Here is an 18142-nt window from a genome sequence, read left to right as displayed (position 1 = left end):
TGGTATAGATGTGGTCAACATAGAAGAAGTAACTGACCATAGTCTATGAATTTTTTTTCCCTATAGTACTTGCTTTTCTCCAGAATTCTACTCCCTCTATACTTAAAATAATTCCTCACCTGGTTAGATGGAAAATTCTACTTACTCTTATCCTGAAATAACTATATAATTTATATATTTACAATATATAGTTTTATTTTTCAAGTCTGTGATCTAGGCATTTGGCAAACCAATGTGACTGACCTTATTGAAATGAGATTTCTAGATAGATGCTTCTTGTTCTGCTGCCCCTGTGCTAAGGTTATTTTCCTCATTACATTTAGGGGATGATGCTTGTTTGGGATGATAAATGATGTTGAATGGAGAAAAGGGATTGATTTACATTCCATTAATAAAAGCAGTATAAATATCTCTTAACTGCTAACCTGAAGATGGGTACCGATACAACCCAAAATTTCTTTGTTATATTTCATTATTTTATTGTCAGTTTGGTTGAGTCAATATGAATAAAAGCAACTAACAACAACACATAACTAGTTCTTTGACTTTGAGGCACTTAAATCTAAAATTAGATAGTGAATTAAAAGTTAAGATTTTTTATTGGCTATGATCTTGAGATTTGAAGAATATTCTTATAATTTCATATGCATTTAATTAGTGATGAAGAATTACACTATAATGAAAATGAGGACTCAATTAAAATTAGGCCACTAAGTGGATCCTGTCACACATGGAATTTAATTTTCATGAAGGTTTTACTAAGAAAAGTTCTTAGACTATTAGTCAAAGACCCAGAGGGGAAAAAGTAAAATGAAGAACTTTAAGGACATGTGAAAAGAATTGAGACTGTTCATCCCAGGTCGTCAACAACAACAACAACAACAACAACAACAAAACGAGGAAAAATCCAAAGTAGCCATCTGCAAATAATGCTCATATAAGTATTTACATTTTGGAGAATAGTTGTTCTCCATGTGTAATGAGAGCAAACCAGACTAAAATCCTTCATAATTCTACCAAGCAGGGGTCAGAGTAAACTCACTTCAGAATTTATTGCATGCTTCCATTGCTCTACAATGACTGACAAAGAGATAGGCAGCAGCCAGGTAGACTCCAATTTCTACTTGAGTAAGGTGGGTAATAATACATGTTTATTCACCTAATTTTGGTGATCGAGAAATAAATAGCTTTCGGTGTACAAAATAACTTTTGATCCCTTTGAGTTCACCTTTCCTTAAGCCTTTCACTTGAATCTGCTGTGACAAACTCATGCTTTAACACCTGAGAACAATAGGAGAAATGTAAAATAATTTTTCTTCAAGAGTCATGTGCATAAATTATCTTAAAATTAAATAGAATAAAATGGAATTTTCTTCATGTACCCGTATATTTTAGAATATACTGGGTAAGGAGAGCTTTCTCATTCTTTGTCTATGTTTGCGAAGTGAGATAAGAAATGAAGCAGTTTGTTAAGTAATTCAAGCACCGTCAGCCTCTTTGATGTGAAATGCCTAGTAAATTGAATTTTGAATGAGCATGGTATTTGTCTTAGCTCTGCACAACACGTATTTGTACACTTATGTACAGCACACTCACTATGCTTGTGTGGTATAACCATCCACTGATCTTTCCCTCTTCGCCCCTTGTCTCCCTCAATGCCACTCAGGTCTCTTTTCCAACATAGTATCTCCGCTTGATGGGACTAAATTAAACACATTATAGAACGGCATTCTTGGTTAAGCTTAACAGAAAGGCAACTCAAAACAAGTATTTGCTTATTTTTAAATTCATTCCTTGACAAACTGAAAGCTGAATAATAATGATAAAAATAGTAACAATTTCTGGTATTATGTTATTTTCTTCATATTGACACTCAATGAATCTTTATTCATGCAACAAAAATTGAATAATTGTCTACTCTGTGCAGATCTAATACTCTGTCCACATGAAGTTTGCTTTCCAGGACGTTAAGGCAGGGAGGCAATGACTGCTGTAAAGGAAAAGCAGATAGAGCACGGGGTTGGGATGGGGGTGGGGAGTTGGAGGAGTTGGGGGAATGGCGGTGGGGGGGTGGGAGGGGGCAATATTTTCATTTTAAATAAGAGGGAGGAGATATGACTCACCAAGAAGATGGATGACATTTGAGCAGACTTGAAGGCATCTTCTTCTTCCTTTTAAAAAAAAAATTTATTTATTTATTTGAGAGAGAGCAAGCAAGCACAAGTGGGAGGGGCAGATTTGGAGGGAGAGAGAATCTCCAACAGACTGTGCTAAGCACAAAGTCTGACACAGGGCTTGATCTCACCACCCTGAGATCAAGACCACAGCCAAAACCAAGAGCCAGATGCTTAACCAACTGAGCCACAGAGGCATCCCTTGAAAAAACCTTTAAATTTTGGGCTTTAAATTCAAAATTTGACATGAATTCTTTCATAAAATTTTAATTTTTATTACTTAAAGCATAGATGGAAAAGAAAGGGTGAATTCTTTTATTAAAGAAAAATCTCCCAAGGAAAGGATATTTTATTTATCATGTTATCTCCAGGTGCTTCAGTGATATTCTTCTGGAGGTTTCTTCCTTACCATTCAGTCACATATCTAGACCTTTTGCTAAATGGAGGGTCTGGGGACATTTGTCCATGTATTTCCAGAGCCTGGTGTGGGATTTGGCACATGGTAGGAACTCAATGAGTTTTTGACCTGAATGTGAAAGCAGTCTTCTTGACACATATATTTTTATTAAACACATAGGGACCATGTCATGGTAGAGGTCCTTTACTTAGTAGAATTCATATTTATATATCCTTTGGTTACTTTTCCTGACATTATATGAATGTACAGGCTTCTCTTCCTTAAGGTTTCCTTTGTACTTTCAGCATTCAAAGTATTAAAGGGCTCTGTCAGTAGGCACTTAAATTATCCTTTAATGGTACAATCTAATTCCTAGGCTATGGACCTCTTTCTCTCAGGGCGAGGCTACTAAAATATCTTACAATAGTCACAAGGTGATTTCTTTTGGACTCATTGGAATGAAATAGCATTTGGGGAACTATTAGCTAGAAGAGGGGATACCAAATAATAGCTCTTTGTTCAGAGTTCCTCTATCAATTCATAGATAAGTCAATTGGCAATCATCATTTTAAACTCATCAGAGGGCTATGTAGTTAAGTGGAATATAAAGGGTACCATAGGCTATAAACAGAAGCCTTGTAAGAATATAATGTATAGTGGGAAAGAGGATTGGAAGATCTATAAAAGTTGCCAAAAAGAACAGAAAATATAATTAAAGGATCAAAAAGACATATTGAACACAATCTCAGGGACTATTTCAGGCAACAGTAAATGTCTCCTCAAGTATATCTTTAAGAGACTGAAAGTAAAGTAGAAATCTAGTCCCATGGAGAGAGAAAGAAAAATGCCAAATAGAATTGTGGGAACAGGCTAACAAGAATTGGATTTGCTTATGTTAATTTTTACCTTTCTTTAAAATAATTAGATGGTGTCTAACCCAGAGATCAGACAATTTGAAATTCTTAGATGGGAAAAGGGGAAAAGAGTAAAAAAGTAAATAGATGATATTTTAGGCAGGGATGGCTTCGAGTAGGATAGATAAACTGATGGATAGAAAACAGCTGAAATTTGTAGTTTGTAGCCGTTTTGCCAACTAAGTCCAGTTGTTTTAGGTTCTATCAAAGTTACGTATTATTTAGGAAGATGTTTTCTTTCCTCCTTCCATTTTGTGAAAGCATGTAGGTTACACATGACTTCCTCAAGAACAGAAAATAATACTTTGAGGAGAAAATACTTTTTTGACAGTGAATTTTCATTACTTGGACCAAAGAATTTCACCTAGTGAAACATGTCAGAGCTACCTAGGGAAATTTCCCATTAAAAATATCCCTACTGAGAACCATCACCATAGACATTTGATTAGCTTGTAACAATCTTCAACAATACACTGAACATTATCGCTCTTCCTAAAACCATCAACCCCTGTCTTCAATCGTAAATAAACAATAGTTGGTAAATTAAAATAAAATGCAAAATAAGAAAATCATGCTATGAGAAGAAGGGACATGCAAAGTTGATTTCCTATATATAGAAGCAGAACTCAGAACTTGACATCACTCATACTACATTAATCACTTGTGGTTTCCTTTGTGCCAAGTAATTCTAAAAGCCTTTTTTTTTTTTTTTAATCTAAGTTTAGTTAACATACACTGTATTATTAGTTTTAAGGGCAAAATTTAGTAATTCATCAGTTGCACATAACACCAAATACTCATCCTATCAATTGCCTTCCTTAATGCCCATCACCCAGTGTTGCCATCCCCACCCCTCCCCCCTCCAGCAACCCTCAGTTTGTTCCCTATAGGTAAGAGTCTCTTATGGTTTGTCTCCCTCTGTTTTCATCTTATTTTATTTTTTCCTTCCTTCCCTTATGTTCATCTGTTTTGTTTCTTAAATTCCAAAAGCTCTTTTAGTTTAGTTGCTAAGAGGATAAACCATAACTATTCAAAGATAAAGTATCAAGCTTGAGATCTCGAACACTAGTTCCAAGGCTATACATGAAACAAAACTGTCTCAAAGATTATTTGATAAGCCAAGTAAAGGACAAAATTCTTTTGGCTAACTCTGCCACACATACGGACTTGCACACAGAAACACATATGTGTGCAGTCCAGCACTTTAATCTTTCTCAGAAATATAAATTTGAAATCCATGCATTGTGCCTCCAGTTGCAAAAAAACAGAACAGAACTTTCCTGTTGAAATAAGTATCTTAAACATATCAATTTTATTAGAAAATACTGAATTATTTTGTGTGTAAATATAAGTTGATGTGTATGCATACCCTCACATAAACAATATTTAGGCACAGATTATATTGGTTTAAAGATGATCAAACACTACTTTATACATTAATGAGCAGTTATTCAAATGCCAAAAGATTTGTGTACTTTGTACTGAAAAGAGGCATTGCATTTCTACAGAGAAGACTACTATAGAAAAATAATCAAGTTTTTCCACTTTAACACCTGAAAAGCTGAATACATGTTGCAGATCTAAAGGAGTATAGTAACCCAGGTCTAGAAATCACTTCCCAAGCTTCTGCTGTGTATCAAGTTTGGTGTGTGTGTGTGTGTGTGTGTGTGTGTGTGTATGTGTGGTGGGAGTGGGGGTGAATGGCAGGGTACGAAAGGATTAGGCACCATGAGAGCAGTCCTAAAAATGTGAGCGAAAGAAAGTAGAGAATTTCTATGCTTCTCTTTTTTTTTTTTAATTTTTCAATTTATTTATTTTCAGAAAAACAGTACTCATTATTTTTTCACCACACCCAGTGCTCCATGCAATCCGTGCCCTCTATAATACCCACCACCTGGTATCCCAACCTCCCACCCCCCCGCCACTTCAAACCCCTCAGATTGTTTTTCAGAGTCCATAGTCTCTCATGGTTCACCTCCCCTTCCAATTTACCCTAACTCCCTTCTCCTCTCTAACTCCCCTTGTCCTCCATGCTATTTGTTATGCTCCACAAATAAGTGAAACCATATGATAATTGACTCTCTCTGCTTGACTTATTTCACTCAGCATAATCTCTTCCAGTCCTGTCCATGTTGCTGCAAAAGTTGGGTATTCATCCTTTCTGATGGAGGCATAATACTCCATAGTGTATATGGACCACATCTTCCTTATCCATTCGTCCGTTGAAGGGCATCTTGGTTCTTCTTTAAGAGCTGCACTTAATCTTTGCAGAAAGAACAGCACGCTGATTTCCCTTACTCCAACAATTTTAGCTTATGGCGGAATGTATTTCATATCCCTACCAATTCGCCCTAATCCCTGAATATTTCAAAGGAAATTTCAGATATCATAAATATCATGGTATTTTATCCTTAAGTATTTAAATATACATCTTTTTTAAAAAGGACTCTTAAATATAAGCACAATGGTATCTTCAATCTTAAAAATACTATGCCAAAAATTAATAAAGTTTCCTCAATTCTTGCAGAGATGTTTTTCTTTATATTTATTCTAAAGATCACATTCCACTTATTTTGCCCTGTGGTTTCTTACCGAGTCTATATTTTGCCTCCCAAAGTATACTTTAACACATTTCTCTCTTCCCTAACTTCTATGGAAATGAAATTTGACATAAATTGTTTCAACAATAGCATTTAGAGTATTTTGGAAGAGTGGCTGATGCCTGCTTCATAGATAAGTTTCTCTCATTGTCCCTCTTCTTAGCCAAGGATTGTATAGAAGCTGTTCAAAAATTAGTATGGTGAAGTGATCAAATTCAGAATGCCTTATATTCTAAAGAGAGAACCAGACATGGATATAAATACCTCTACTAAAAAATATAATATGATCTATATTTAGATATTTCATACTGCTTGCTTTTGTAACAGTATTAATTGAGTGATAAAGTTTTGACTTCTTTATGATCATAAAGCTGGTGTAGAGGGACGGCCCTTCAGACAACTCCATCAAGCATAAGAACTCTCAAAAAAAAAAAAAAAAAAAGAAAGAAAGAAAAGAAAAGAAAGAAAGAAACACAAGAGCTCTTTGGAACACTCTGGGGGATTTGATGGATAATCTTTAAGATTCCTTCTAGCTCTAAATCCAGAGTGATGATGAGCTGTATGGTACGATACACAAAGTTTTTGCAAACTCATGAGTTCCCTTAAAGCTATCCTTGAGCAAAGCTATGGAATATTAAGGGGAAAAAGATAGACACACAGCATTTCAGCTCAACTGAAGTATTTCTGGATTGTCGATAATTCTGCAAGTAGACTTAGAATAGACAATGTATCAACATGCTTCAGTTCCTCTTGCAAGCAAAACAAAATAAAACACCTGCCAGGGACAAGAGCTATACATCTGAAGAAAAGTGACAAGGAGCAGGAGAGAAACTCCAAATGTAGGCAGTATGGTTTCATCACATATGCTGGACGTTTATTTAATGAGTGTGTGAGTTTGTGTATTGTACCTTTGGATATTTTTCAATGCGTTTTGCCTCGTATTTTGTATTCCGCTCAGATTCATGTGTCTGTTTCTTTAGGCACAGACAGCACACATTGTCCTGGAAGATGGAACTAAGATGAAAGGCTACTCCTTCGGCCATCCATCCTCTGTCGCTGGTGAAGTGGTTTTTAACACGGGCCTGGGAGGGTGAGTAATGCTCGGGCACCAAGGTTTTCTTCTTCCTCTATGTAGAGGACTAACTAGATGATCTTAGTCATGGTGGAAAGCTGAAATCATCCCATCATAGTAAGACTACACATGATCTTGCCGTTGCCCTGTGCTCGAAGTCGTCTCTTCCAGCATAGATAACAAACTCCTTCCTGCCGTGGTAAATGAAAGAGAACATGGACACTGGTTTTCCCCTGCAAAATAAAGCATAAAATTAATTCTAGAAACCTAGAGCCCAAGGACACAAGTCATAGGAGATTACTTAAATGGCTTCTGTCGGAGAAGGTATGGATATGATTAAGGTAGAAATTGAAGCAAGGAAGGGATGGATAGCACAGTCCAGTGCCATTGCTTTAGTGAAGTTAAGAATCAACCTTGCAGATCTGATATGAAGTACCATAAGGAGCTGAGAAAGTTCTTAGGTATTCTGTGTAATTTCACACGCTAGTAAGAAAGGTGAAATAACAGATCCGTTTATTGTCTTAAAGTAATCAAAGGGAGAGCAGGTTCATTGATCTGATGGTTCCAAAATTTATCAATTGAGACCCAAGTCAGTGTTTAAGATCTGCTAATAGGTGTGCAGCAAAAAGATCAGAGATGCTGCGGAAATCACCTAGCTGTCCTTATTGACCAACAAATGGTTGTTCTCTGGGAACAGGAAGGCTGAAGTTCTGGTCTAATTTTCAATGCTAACAGGTTACGCGATATTGAGAAAATCACTTAACCTTTCTGAATCCTAGTTTCCACATATAAAATGAGGGAACTGGATTAGACAGTAATTTATAGCGGGGATTAAAAAAAAAACTAATCTATGAGTCCTTTAAAAAAATATGACTGGATGGTTTCAAGAGGTTTCCCTTAGAGAGTCAATGAACTAAACTTCTTTGGAGTATTTGACAAGTTCTTTTAGGAAAATTCCGTTGACCTTATAAAGACAGGGATGTTGGGTTAACTGATACGGAAGTTATTAACTGACGAAACTTCCTTTATATTATTAACATACATTTTTCTCTAAACTCTTGGCTCTGTCTGAAATGAAGAATATTAGGTGGGTTTTAAAATAGTTCCACTGGTGAGAACATTAAATTACAGTGTATGAAAGCTGTTTGCAAAGTTTTGCTTCACCAGGCAATTATTTAAGCTTTCCGACAGCACTAATTACTAGCTGTGTTAATATACCTGCCAACAAACAACTGTTTAATATAGATCAGAATGATGGAGGGCACTGGAGTTTTCTTCTCTGTGATAGATTATGGGTAATAAATCTTGTCACATCACAAAAGTCAAACAGGACCTGATGGATTAATTTGCTTCTAACACTGCAGTTCTCTAGGACAAGCTGTATTTATTCACTTGCAGCGAGAGTATTGTAAGCATATGTTTAAAGGGAATGGTCAGTTCTTTTATGGAGAGAAAGAAGAAAGGGAAGTAAAATTAAATTAATTAAAGATGTTTTTGATGTAGGAAAAGGCATTCATTAATAAGATTAGTCCACAGAGCCTATTTTCCATTGAGAATTGTTGCTTTCATTCATTGTGTGTCTCGCTCAGTAAGGTGGCTGATAATTAAAGGGGTTATTTTGTTTTTCATCTTCAAGAAATGCATTTATATTGTGTGTAAGCCTTGGTTAAAAAATTATCAGTTCCTGACAGGTGAGAGGCATCTGAGAAATTAGCTGATGGAGGTGTGGATAAATATTACAGCACTCTAGTCTCCTCAGGGGTTGGAGAGCTGAAAGACTAAGTGTTTTGTTGACAAAAGTAGTTCTGGGAGGACTTTGTCTTGGATGGGGTTGAAGAATTTATGTTGACTATTGCCCGAGTTCAACTTTATTGGTTTCAAGGTTGTTGATTCTGTCCCCCTCAGCACCTAAATTCATTACCAGTAGTAATCCACAAGAAAGATTTGGTTTAACTCTTTCTGCAGAAAGTGAAAATGTGAGCGTGGGTCAGAGGGCGAGGGGGTCGGTGGGGGTGGGTAGGGTCGGGGGAAGCCTCACTTACACTGTATTCCAGGGCATGGAATAGCTACAGATAACTCCTGGTATTTACTGGAATAATGTTTCTTAATATTCAGAATGAGAGTGATATATATGCATATATATTAATATATATAGAGAGATCATAAAATTGAAAATACATTCTTAACTTTAAAATGAAGATCTAATGCATTTCTCCCTAATTCTATGCCAGTACTTTAAAACAGTTATTCGGAATCTTTTGATTTAGAAGTCAGAAGTGGTTCAGGGCAATTTTTGTGGGACTGATTTTCTTTTCTAAGTTGATAACTCTCAAACTTGTATAATTCTTTCTAAAACTGTTTTGATAAACAACTATATTGAGTAATTCTCTCAGGGAATATATGTATTCTTATTTTTCCCTTTCTCCAGACTTTAAAATAAAAACCAACAGCCTTTATATTTTTGGGCAATTCTGCCACAGAAATTAACTCAGTCTTTTTAAATGTTGAATAAATTTTAATAAACATAGACACCCATGCAGTCACCAGTGATGTAATCAGGATAGTCTTCAAGGTTCCTAAAAACTATTTTTAAAAAAACTTAAACATTTTTGACAATTAATATTTTGGTGAAACTGGCAGCCCTTAATAGTAAATACCAGTTTGGATTCGTGTCTGGAAGGCAAGGGGAAACTTCAGGATACCTGAAAACTTTAACTAGGACAATCTTTTAGAAATTCCTTCATTCCCTATGAAGGAATTTTTCAAGGGATTAAAAAGTTTAAGAAGTTTAGGGATTGAAGATTATATAAGAATATGTCTTAGTACTTACGAGTCAGTTTAGGTTAAAAGCAGAATCAGACCCATAAATACAGAGAACAAGCTGATGGTTGCCAAAGGGAAGGGGGGGGAGGGGGAGGATGGGCTAGTGGGGGCAGGGGAGTGGGAAGTACAGCCTTCCGGTTATGGAACGAATAAGTCACAGGAATAAAGAGCACAAAGGAAATACAGTGATGCTGAATTATAATAGTCTTGTGTCATGGCAGCTGGGGGCTATGCTTGTGGAGAACAGATCATAACATATAGAGAAATTGAATCACTATGTTGTAAACCTAAAAATAATGTAACATTGTTTGTAAGCTATACTCACATGAAAAAATAAATTTTTTTAAAGGTCAGTTTGTCTTTTCATATGAGTCAGATGATGCGATACATTTTTATATCTGATCATAAAATTTCTTTAGATTTGTTAAAATCTAGATGCAGCCTTATAGGTTTTAAAATTAATGTTCTCTCATTTCTGAGGATTCAGTAGTTAAGAGTGTGTATGTAGATTGTAGTTTTGTGGTTACAGACATTTTTGTTGTTGTCATTGGTAATATTTTGGCTTCTTTACTCAGGTACCCGGAAGCTATTACTGACCCTGCCTACAAGGGACAGATTCTCACCATGGCCAATCCCATTATTGGGAATGGTGGAGCCCCTGACACTGCCGCAGTGGATGGCCTGGGACTTAGCAAGTATTTGGAGTCTGATGGAATTAAGGTAGTGCCAGTGATGACTAGTTAAAAGGTCTCAATTTGGGGCACCTAGCTGACTCAGTCTCTAGAGCATGAGACCCTTGATCTCAGGGTTGTGAGTTTGAGCCCCACCCTGGGCACGAAACCTACTTTAAAAAAAAAAAAAGAAGTAAAAAGTCTCAGTTGGAGGGGGGGATAGTTGATTTATTTTTAAGAATCCAGGATGAGTAAAGTTTCTCCTCAATACTGTAGGACAACCCATTAAATTCGTGCTCTCAACCTTATTCCTGTGTATTATGGGAATGATTTTTAACATGACATAATTTTGAATTTCATTTTTCATGGCACTTTGCATTTACTCTTAATGCCTTGGATGAAATTTGGTTTAATTTGGAAAGATGTTGTTATAAGTCTAAATGACAAGTATGCTACAAGAAATGGTGATGAATTACCTTTTAAAAGGTCTTTGGTAATCAACTCTGTATCAAGTATTTGCCTTTTAATCTTATCCTATTTAGGGGCTGAATAAAAGATAGCTTATATGCAGTCTAAAAGTAAACACATTAAGTTTTCCTAATCAAGATAAATTTGGATAGTATTAAGAATGTGGACCATATAAACAATTAAAAAATGTAGAATCCAAATTCATCACTCTATTTTTTTCCCCACTGTATTTTTGAATGACTTGGACCGATCATTTAGCTCAATTCTATTCCTCACAATTTCCCCCATATATTCAGTCTCCTTTAAATGTAGATCGAAAATTATGTATCCTTTGTTTAATGTACAGGAAGATAATGAAATCTAATCATTAATTAGATTATTGGTAAATACCATGGAGAAAAAGTACCAGGGTGCTGACATGGGGGACCTAGCTTAGTCACAGGATTTGGCAAATGAGGTAAGACTATTCCTTGACATGGTAATTAAGGTGACAATGATGTTTTTTAAGAGAAAATTATTGATCATCTTTTTTCTTCAAGTCTCCAGAATTTTAAGCCTCGAATCAGTGGATATAATAAAGCTTTTAAAAATTTTATTAATTTTTTTCAGTGTTCCAAAATTCATTTTTTTAATGCACCACACCCAGTGCTCCATGCAATACATGCCCTCCTTAATACCCACCACCAGGCTCACCCGAAACCCCATCGCCTCCCCTCCAAAACCCTCAGTTTGTTTCTCAGAACATGGTTTGTCTCCCACTCGGATTTCCCCCACTCATTTCTCCTCTCCATCTCTCAAGCTTTTTTTTTTTTTTTTTTTAAATTGCAAATGGACTCGTAAAACAAGTCACAAGAGTTGGATAATATTTTCTGCTCACCCCAACTCCCTGTCTTTCTAGGTTGCAGGTTTGCTGGTGCTGAATTACAGCAATGACTACCACCACTGGCTGGCTACCAAGAGTCTCGGGCAGTGGCTACAAGAAGAAAAGGTGAGAAAAAGGCTGACTTGTCTGGACCAATTCTCTTCTGAAATGCTGAGGGCCACACATTTTTAGTTTAATCCACTAGGTGGCACTCGCACAGGCTTGGTAGCATTTCTCTTTGGGGAAAGAGCCCAGAGAACATTTTAGATTTTTTTATTTTCTTGAACCACTTAATTTTCCCATCCCTTATACCCACGATTGTGATATGTAACTTGAGTCGTGGGTTCTCGGACCGGCTTTACCGTTAACTAGCTGTGTGATTTTATGCAGATCATGTAATCATACCATATTTTCCAAATCGTGAACTCTTTTGAGGATAAACAGATTGCTAAGTTTCTTTTGGCTTAAACATTACGACTCGATGACATATAATTAGATATAACCTATTTGAAGTGGTAATTGAAAAGTGTTATAAACCTTATCTTATACTTTCCTTAGTTTAAGTATTATTGTTCTAATCAAATAAGAGGATTCTCCTGGTTTGAATGTCAGACGTACTTAAAGTTAAGGGACCTGCTATATTTGGCTTCATCTCTAGTGTTGCTGTAGGTGTTTTCTGTTGCTTTGGAGCCTCTAACTGACAGAATATTATTCTAAGAAAGCTCTGCCACACCAATGAGCGTTAACCTACTGAGGCTATATGTTGCTTCTTTCTGAAAATCAAGGAATCTTGATTTTGACTTCCTGGGTTTCATTTTTTTTCTAAATTTTAAAGGGGAGAACAAGGCATCTTTTTCACTACCTGAATCATTACTATTTCATTCTCAACCATTATCCAAATTTACCTCCATTACCTAGACAGCTAATTTTTGTAATGGTCATTTAGGACACCCTCCTTTTAATGTTTCCTTTGTGTCACTAGGCAACTGATATTACAGCTGCTCTGTGTCAGAACTAATGGTCTGAGTATAAACTTCATCCATGACTTGTTAGTTTTTAAAATGTTCTTTGAATCATCTTTCGTGATCACAGACATATAGACTAGAAGAGGGTCTAAGATAGGGACATCTGGGTGGCTCAATTGGTTAAGCATCTGCCTTGGGTTCAGGTCATAACCCCAGGGTTCTGGGATTGATCCCATGTCAGACTCCCTGCCCCGCAGAAGGTCTCCTTCTCCTCTGTCTCTCCTGCCCACCATTCTCTTAATCTCTCTCTCAAATAAATACATAAAATATTTAAAAGAAAAAAAAAAAAGGTCTAAGATAGTAACCAGTTCATCTCCTTCTGTGTATAGGTGAATAAAAACTCCTTGCTCAAACATCACTCAGACGAATGGTAGAAGAAAAGAAATTAGAACCTATTTTGCTGTTTCCTAACACAGTGTCCCTTTATTTTACCACATCTGTCTCTATTCAAACTACTCAAAAAAAAAAAAAAAAAAAAGAAAAAGAAAACAAATGGTTATATTGCCTGATTTCCTAATCAGGTGGGAAATCTTATTAGAGTCTGACTACTTAATAAACATCCTCAGAGGGGAGCCTGGGTGGCTCAGTGGGTTAAATCCTCTGCCTTTGGCTAGGGTCATGATCCCAGGGTCCTGGGATCAAGCACAGCATCAGGCTGTCTGTTCGGCGGGGAGCCTGCTTCTCCCTCTCTCTCTCTGCCTGCCTCTCTGCCTACTTGTGATCTCTGTCAAATAAACAAATAAATAACGTCTTTAAAAAAAAAAATAAACATCCTCAGAAAAATGCGTTGAGTGTCTAGTAGGTAGCCAGAGCATTTGGCTCCAAATGTGGATTTTCATAGTCTTTACATATCATTGCTTAGGAAATTCACAAACTCCATTATTTATATACATAAATGCATGTTATATATATAAATATGTAACATTGCCTATTTACTATCCTGTGTAAAAAGAAACAATACTGTAGCAAAAGATTGATGTTCAGAATTTCTCATTTTTTATTCTGAGAAAGGACCTGGGTATTAAGAGTCCTGTTCCCAAGTGGAACAGCAATTTACCGTGTTCTGACAACACAGTCACCCTGGGTCAGAGAAAAGAAGGAGGAGGGAAATTATTTACTGCTCAAGAAGATAGATGATGAACAAAATAAAAAAGAAGATAGATGATCTCAGTTTATAACTTGAAAACAATATGCTGGATCTAATTTCCTCCAATTTCACTGTCACTACGAATTCTTTTTCTTATAGGTCCCTGCAATTTATGGAGTGGATACAAGAATGCTGACCAAAATAATTCGGGATAAGGTATGATCATCATCTTTAGCCAACTCTATGTTCCTCTCTCTCTTTCCTTCTCTCTCTCTCCCTGTTTACATATATATGGTTTATCTACTATATGCTCTATAAATGAAAAAATATATATTCTATTTTTTCTCAGTGCTTGAGGAACCCAACAATATGTGAAAGAACAAATCTGACCAATTTCTTGTCATTTGGGCCTCTGTCATCTTGTTTTACTATCTCTGATGTCATTTTCAAAACTGAATACTTGAGTGGGATGTTTGTTGCTGGATGGACAGCAGATTATTGAGTGCCCACTGTGTATTCACTATGCCAGAGAGTCGAGGCCTAAGTCAGCCCACGTGACAGGGGTAGTGAGCCCAGTGGAGAAGGTAATCAGGTGCATAACAACTTTGCCTCAATTCAATACTGACCTGCTGAAAGAAGCAAACCAGGAAGTGTGCAGCATTAGTGCTGTTATTTGTTTAGTCTTCTTGGAGGGGTTATCTGTGAAATTAATGAGTTATATTTCATGGGTGTGTCTAATGAGCCCTGCATATGCTACCTCAATTGTATAGTCATTTCTTGAGACTGTACCAATGATCCAGGTGATAAAAGATAAGTGTATCTTTTGCTTGCATATCTGATTGCTGAACAGTCTGACCCCTCCTTTTGAGACTATCTCATTACCATCTGCTTGCTTCATCGGTTGTAAGAGGAGGGTACTAATTTTTCTTTTTTTCTTACATAAAACCTTCATATCCCAGAGCAGAAAGAAACTTTACCTCACCAATTTTAACTAAATTCCCCAAATGCTGTTAAAGTTTTTCATTGAATCATATTACCTAAAAAAGGATGGGGTACCTGGGTGGCTCAGTTGGTTGGTTAAGCGTGTGCCTTCGGTCATGACCTTGGGCCCTGTGTGGGGTGGGGGGTGGGGGTCCCTGCTCAGCAGGAAGTCTGCTTCTCCTCCTCCCTCTGCATTCCCCACCATGGTCTCTCACTCTGTTTCTCAAATAAATAAAATCTTTAAAGAAACCAAAAGGAAAAAAGAAATGATACAATTTCAAAGTGAAATAGACTCTTCAAGAAAATATGTGGTTTCCTTGTTAGAATGTATATTGACATAGGATCTCTGTAAGCAGAAAGAATGGCTTTCTGAAAACGGCCTTTTGAAAGTGAGGCACGGCCACACACCCATGACCAGAAGGAAGACAATGAGAGTTGACACAGCCCTTCCACTCTACTTCTGATTTTACTTCCTCCTCCGTAATTTTCCCGAGAATAGATGTTAATGAGAATGACCTACTGGCGCTTTCTACCCTCACTCATTCTCACGTGACTAATTCTTTCCTTAAGGAATATATTTCAGAAGGAAACAAAAGTTTCTTCCCTTTCCTCCAATGCAGTGATTTCCTTGGAGAGAGGCAAATCAATGAATTATCTTGATTCCCCTCCTCCAATAAAGTCTTGATTTGTAATATGCTATTTTGTAAATAGATAAAGCTAGACTTACTAACAAATAAGTAAATCTCAAGACATAGCTAATAATAAGAAAACATTTGCCATGTTCAGGCTAGCAAGGCTAATCTGTGAAAACTTCACAGAGGTCTGAATGTTCTTTAAAGTGCAGGGCCTTAGGGACACCAGGACATGAACAGCCGAAAACAGTGAACATTTTCAATGCTACTTTCAAAAGTTGTGATTTACATAGCACTTTATATCATTTTGTAAATGAATTTAACTAGCATCATATAATTAATACTTCTTTTCAATTTTCTTCTATTTTGAGATTTCTTATTTTCTTCTCAAAAGATTGTTTTGTCCATGTCACCGCTGAACTATCTTTAGGTCATGTGCACTAAGGGAATAGGTACCCTAAATGCTCTAATTTGCAGCAGCCTGAAACTTAGAGACCTGAATTCTGATGCCTTTAGAATTTGCTTACTCCAAGGGCCAGTCTCGGACCTTAAAAAAAAAAAAAAAAAAAAAAAAAGAATTGTACATTCCACAGTGTTTCTCAAAATGTACTGTACAAATTACTTCATCTTTCCAGTTTGAGAAGATGAGGAACTTCTGCTGATGGTTTTAAGTAATTATAAAGGCATTTAGATCTTGGAGCAGCCGTTTAAGTCCCTGTGAATGGATCCTGTCAGCACCTTGCCTGGTACTCCCTTTGAACTGTCTAATTTTTTTCTTTGATAGGGTACCATGCTTGGGAAGATTGAATTTGAAGGTCAGCCTGTGGATTTCGTGGATCCAAATAAGCAGAATTTGATCGCTGAGGTTTCAACCAAGGTGAGAGATTTCCCTTCACATTTTTCTAGTTTTATTTCTTGTAATATCAAAATCTTCACGTAGGCCGAGGTCTTCATCCTGAAGCACCAGACTTGAGGGAAAAAAAATCTCATAGCTGCTAAAATATATATTACAAATCAGTGCATTTAAAGTTAGTAAATTTTACCTGCTGCAATCCAGCATCAATCAGAATGACCGTGGAGAATAACATTTCATGAAGAATTCCAGCTGTGAGAACTTCCGGGCACCAGGGCCTTTCCTTGAGAAAATGTTATGAAAAGGCTGAAAATTGCCTAACTAAGAGCATGTCAGTTTCAGAGAAAACACATGTTGGTATTATCTGGTATTCCCGTTCCTACGCCTAGTCACCTGGAAACGGGGACCAGACCGATGGGTCCCTGCCGATCAGTACTGACCGTGGTGCTGATGCTGGATGCAAACATGATTCACAGGATGCCGAAACCTGAGAAATAGGAGTTGTTAAAGACAGCGAATTTTAAATTAGATATGTAATTGCTTATATATTTGGAATTTGATCATGCCATATGCAATATTCCCTGGTTTTTATTTTTTATTTATTTATTTATTTTTTAAAAAGATTTTATTTATTTATTTGATAGAGAGAAATTACAAATAGGCAGAGAGGCAGGCAGAGAGAGAGAGAGGAGGAAGCAGGCTCCCTGCTGAGCAGAGAGCCCGATGCGGGACTCGATCCTAGGACCCTGAGATCATGACCTGAGCCGAAGGCAGCAGCTTAACCACTGAGCCACCCAGGCACCCTTCCCTGGTTTTTAACTGTAAAATTTGCCCATACTATTTTTCCTGTAGTTGTTTCTATATGTTCCCTTGTGAAGTGATTTCATTTGAGACACAATATGAAAAAGGGCTATTTTTCCTTTTAGTATTGAGAACTACCTTGAGGATCTAGTGCAGCATTTTCCACATGTGAGGAACACTGACCTAGAGAAAGTCACCTTAAAAAGAATTCTGTGGTAATAAGGTTAAAACCAGTGCATAATACATTTCTTCTCTTCAAGAGTCATAATGTAAATTCACATATTCACGTGTCTGTGAGGTCTTCCTTAAAACTGCTGTCATTCTGTATGGAGAGCATATAATGTATTTGTGTACAGACCAGCAAAAAGGAGCCTGTCTGTATTTTTATCTATGTCAGATCAAGAGAGAGATCGCAATGGTGAGAACTGACCCCATTTCTTAATGCTAGCAGAATTGAATAATTACATTGTAGCTGTGCTAAAATGCATATTTTTATCAGATTATATATATTCTGTGTGTTTTGTTTTGATATGGTTGATAGCTTAATTCATTGTCTTGTAATTGCAATTTGATGTAGCTACAACTAGATGGTAATAGTGCTTTATGTTGTAGGAGAAGCCCAAGGTTAAAAATAAATCCACACTTTTTCAAATTATCCGGAGAGAGATTATCTCTAGCATTTATGGATCAGCTCAGAAATAATTTCCCCAGATCATGGAAAGAATTGAGCACTTTTTCTCTAGAATAGTTAGCAGGGAAAAAAAATCGTGACAAACTTTATA

At 36.6% G+C, this 18142-nt stretch overlaps 1 protein-coding gene across 1 annotated transcript in view; it reads left to right on the top strand.

The window, feature by feature from the left end:
* Positions 1-18142, top strand: part of CPS1 (carbamoyl-phosphate synthase 1) — a 124185-nt gene that overhangs the window by 15627 nt on the left and 90416 nt on the right. The window contains exons 2-6 of the mRNA XM_082691573.1: positions 7066-7175; positions 10556-10700; positions 12018-12107; positions 14253-14309; positions 16491-16583. Of these exons, the coding sequence (XP_082547699.1) occupies positions 7066-7175; positions 10556-10700; positions 12018-12107; positions 14253-14309; positions 16491-16583 (495 nt within the window). The remainder of the gene's footprint in view (positions 1-7065; positions 7176-10555; positions 10701-12017; positions 12108-14252; positions 14310-16490; positions 16584-18142) is intronic.

This window comes from Mustela nivalis (assembly GCF_964662115.1).
Source record: "Mustela nivalis genome assembly, chromosome: 11".
Lineage (NCBI taxonomy): Eukaryota > Metazoa > Chordata > Mammalia > Carnivora > Mustelidae > Mustela > Mustela nivalis.
Note: the sequence above shows the minus strand (reverse complement) of the source record. Positions and strands in the feature narration are given on the sequence as shown.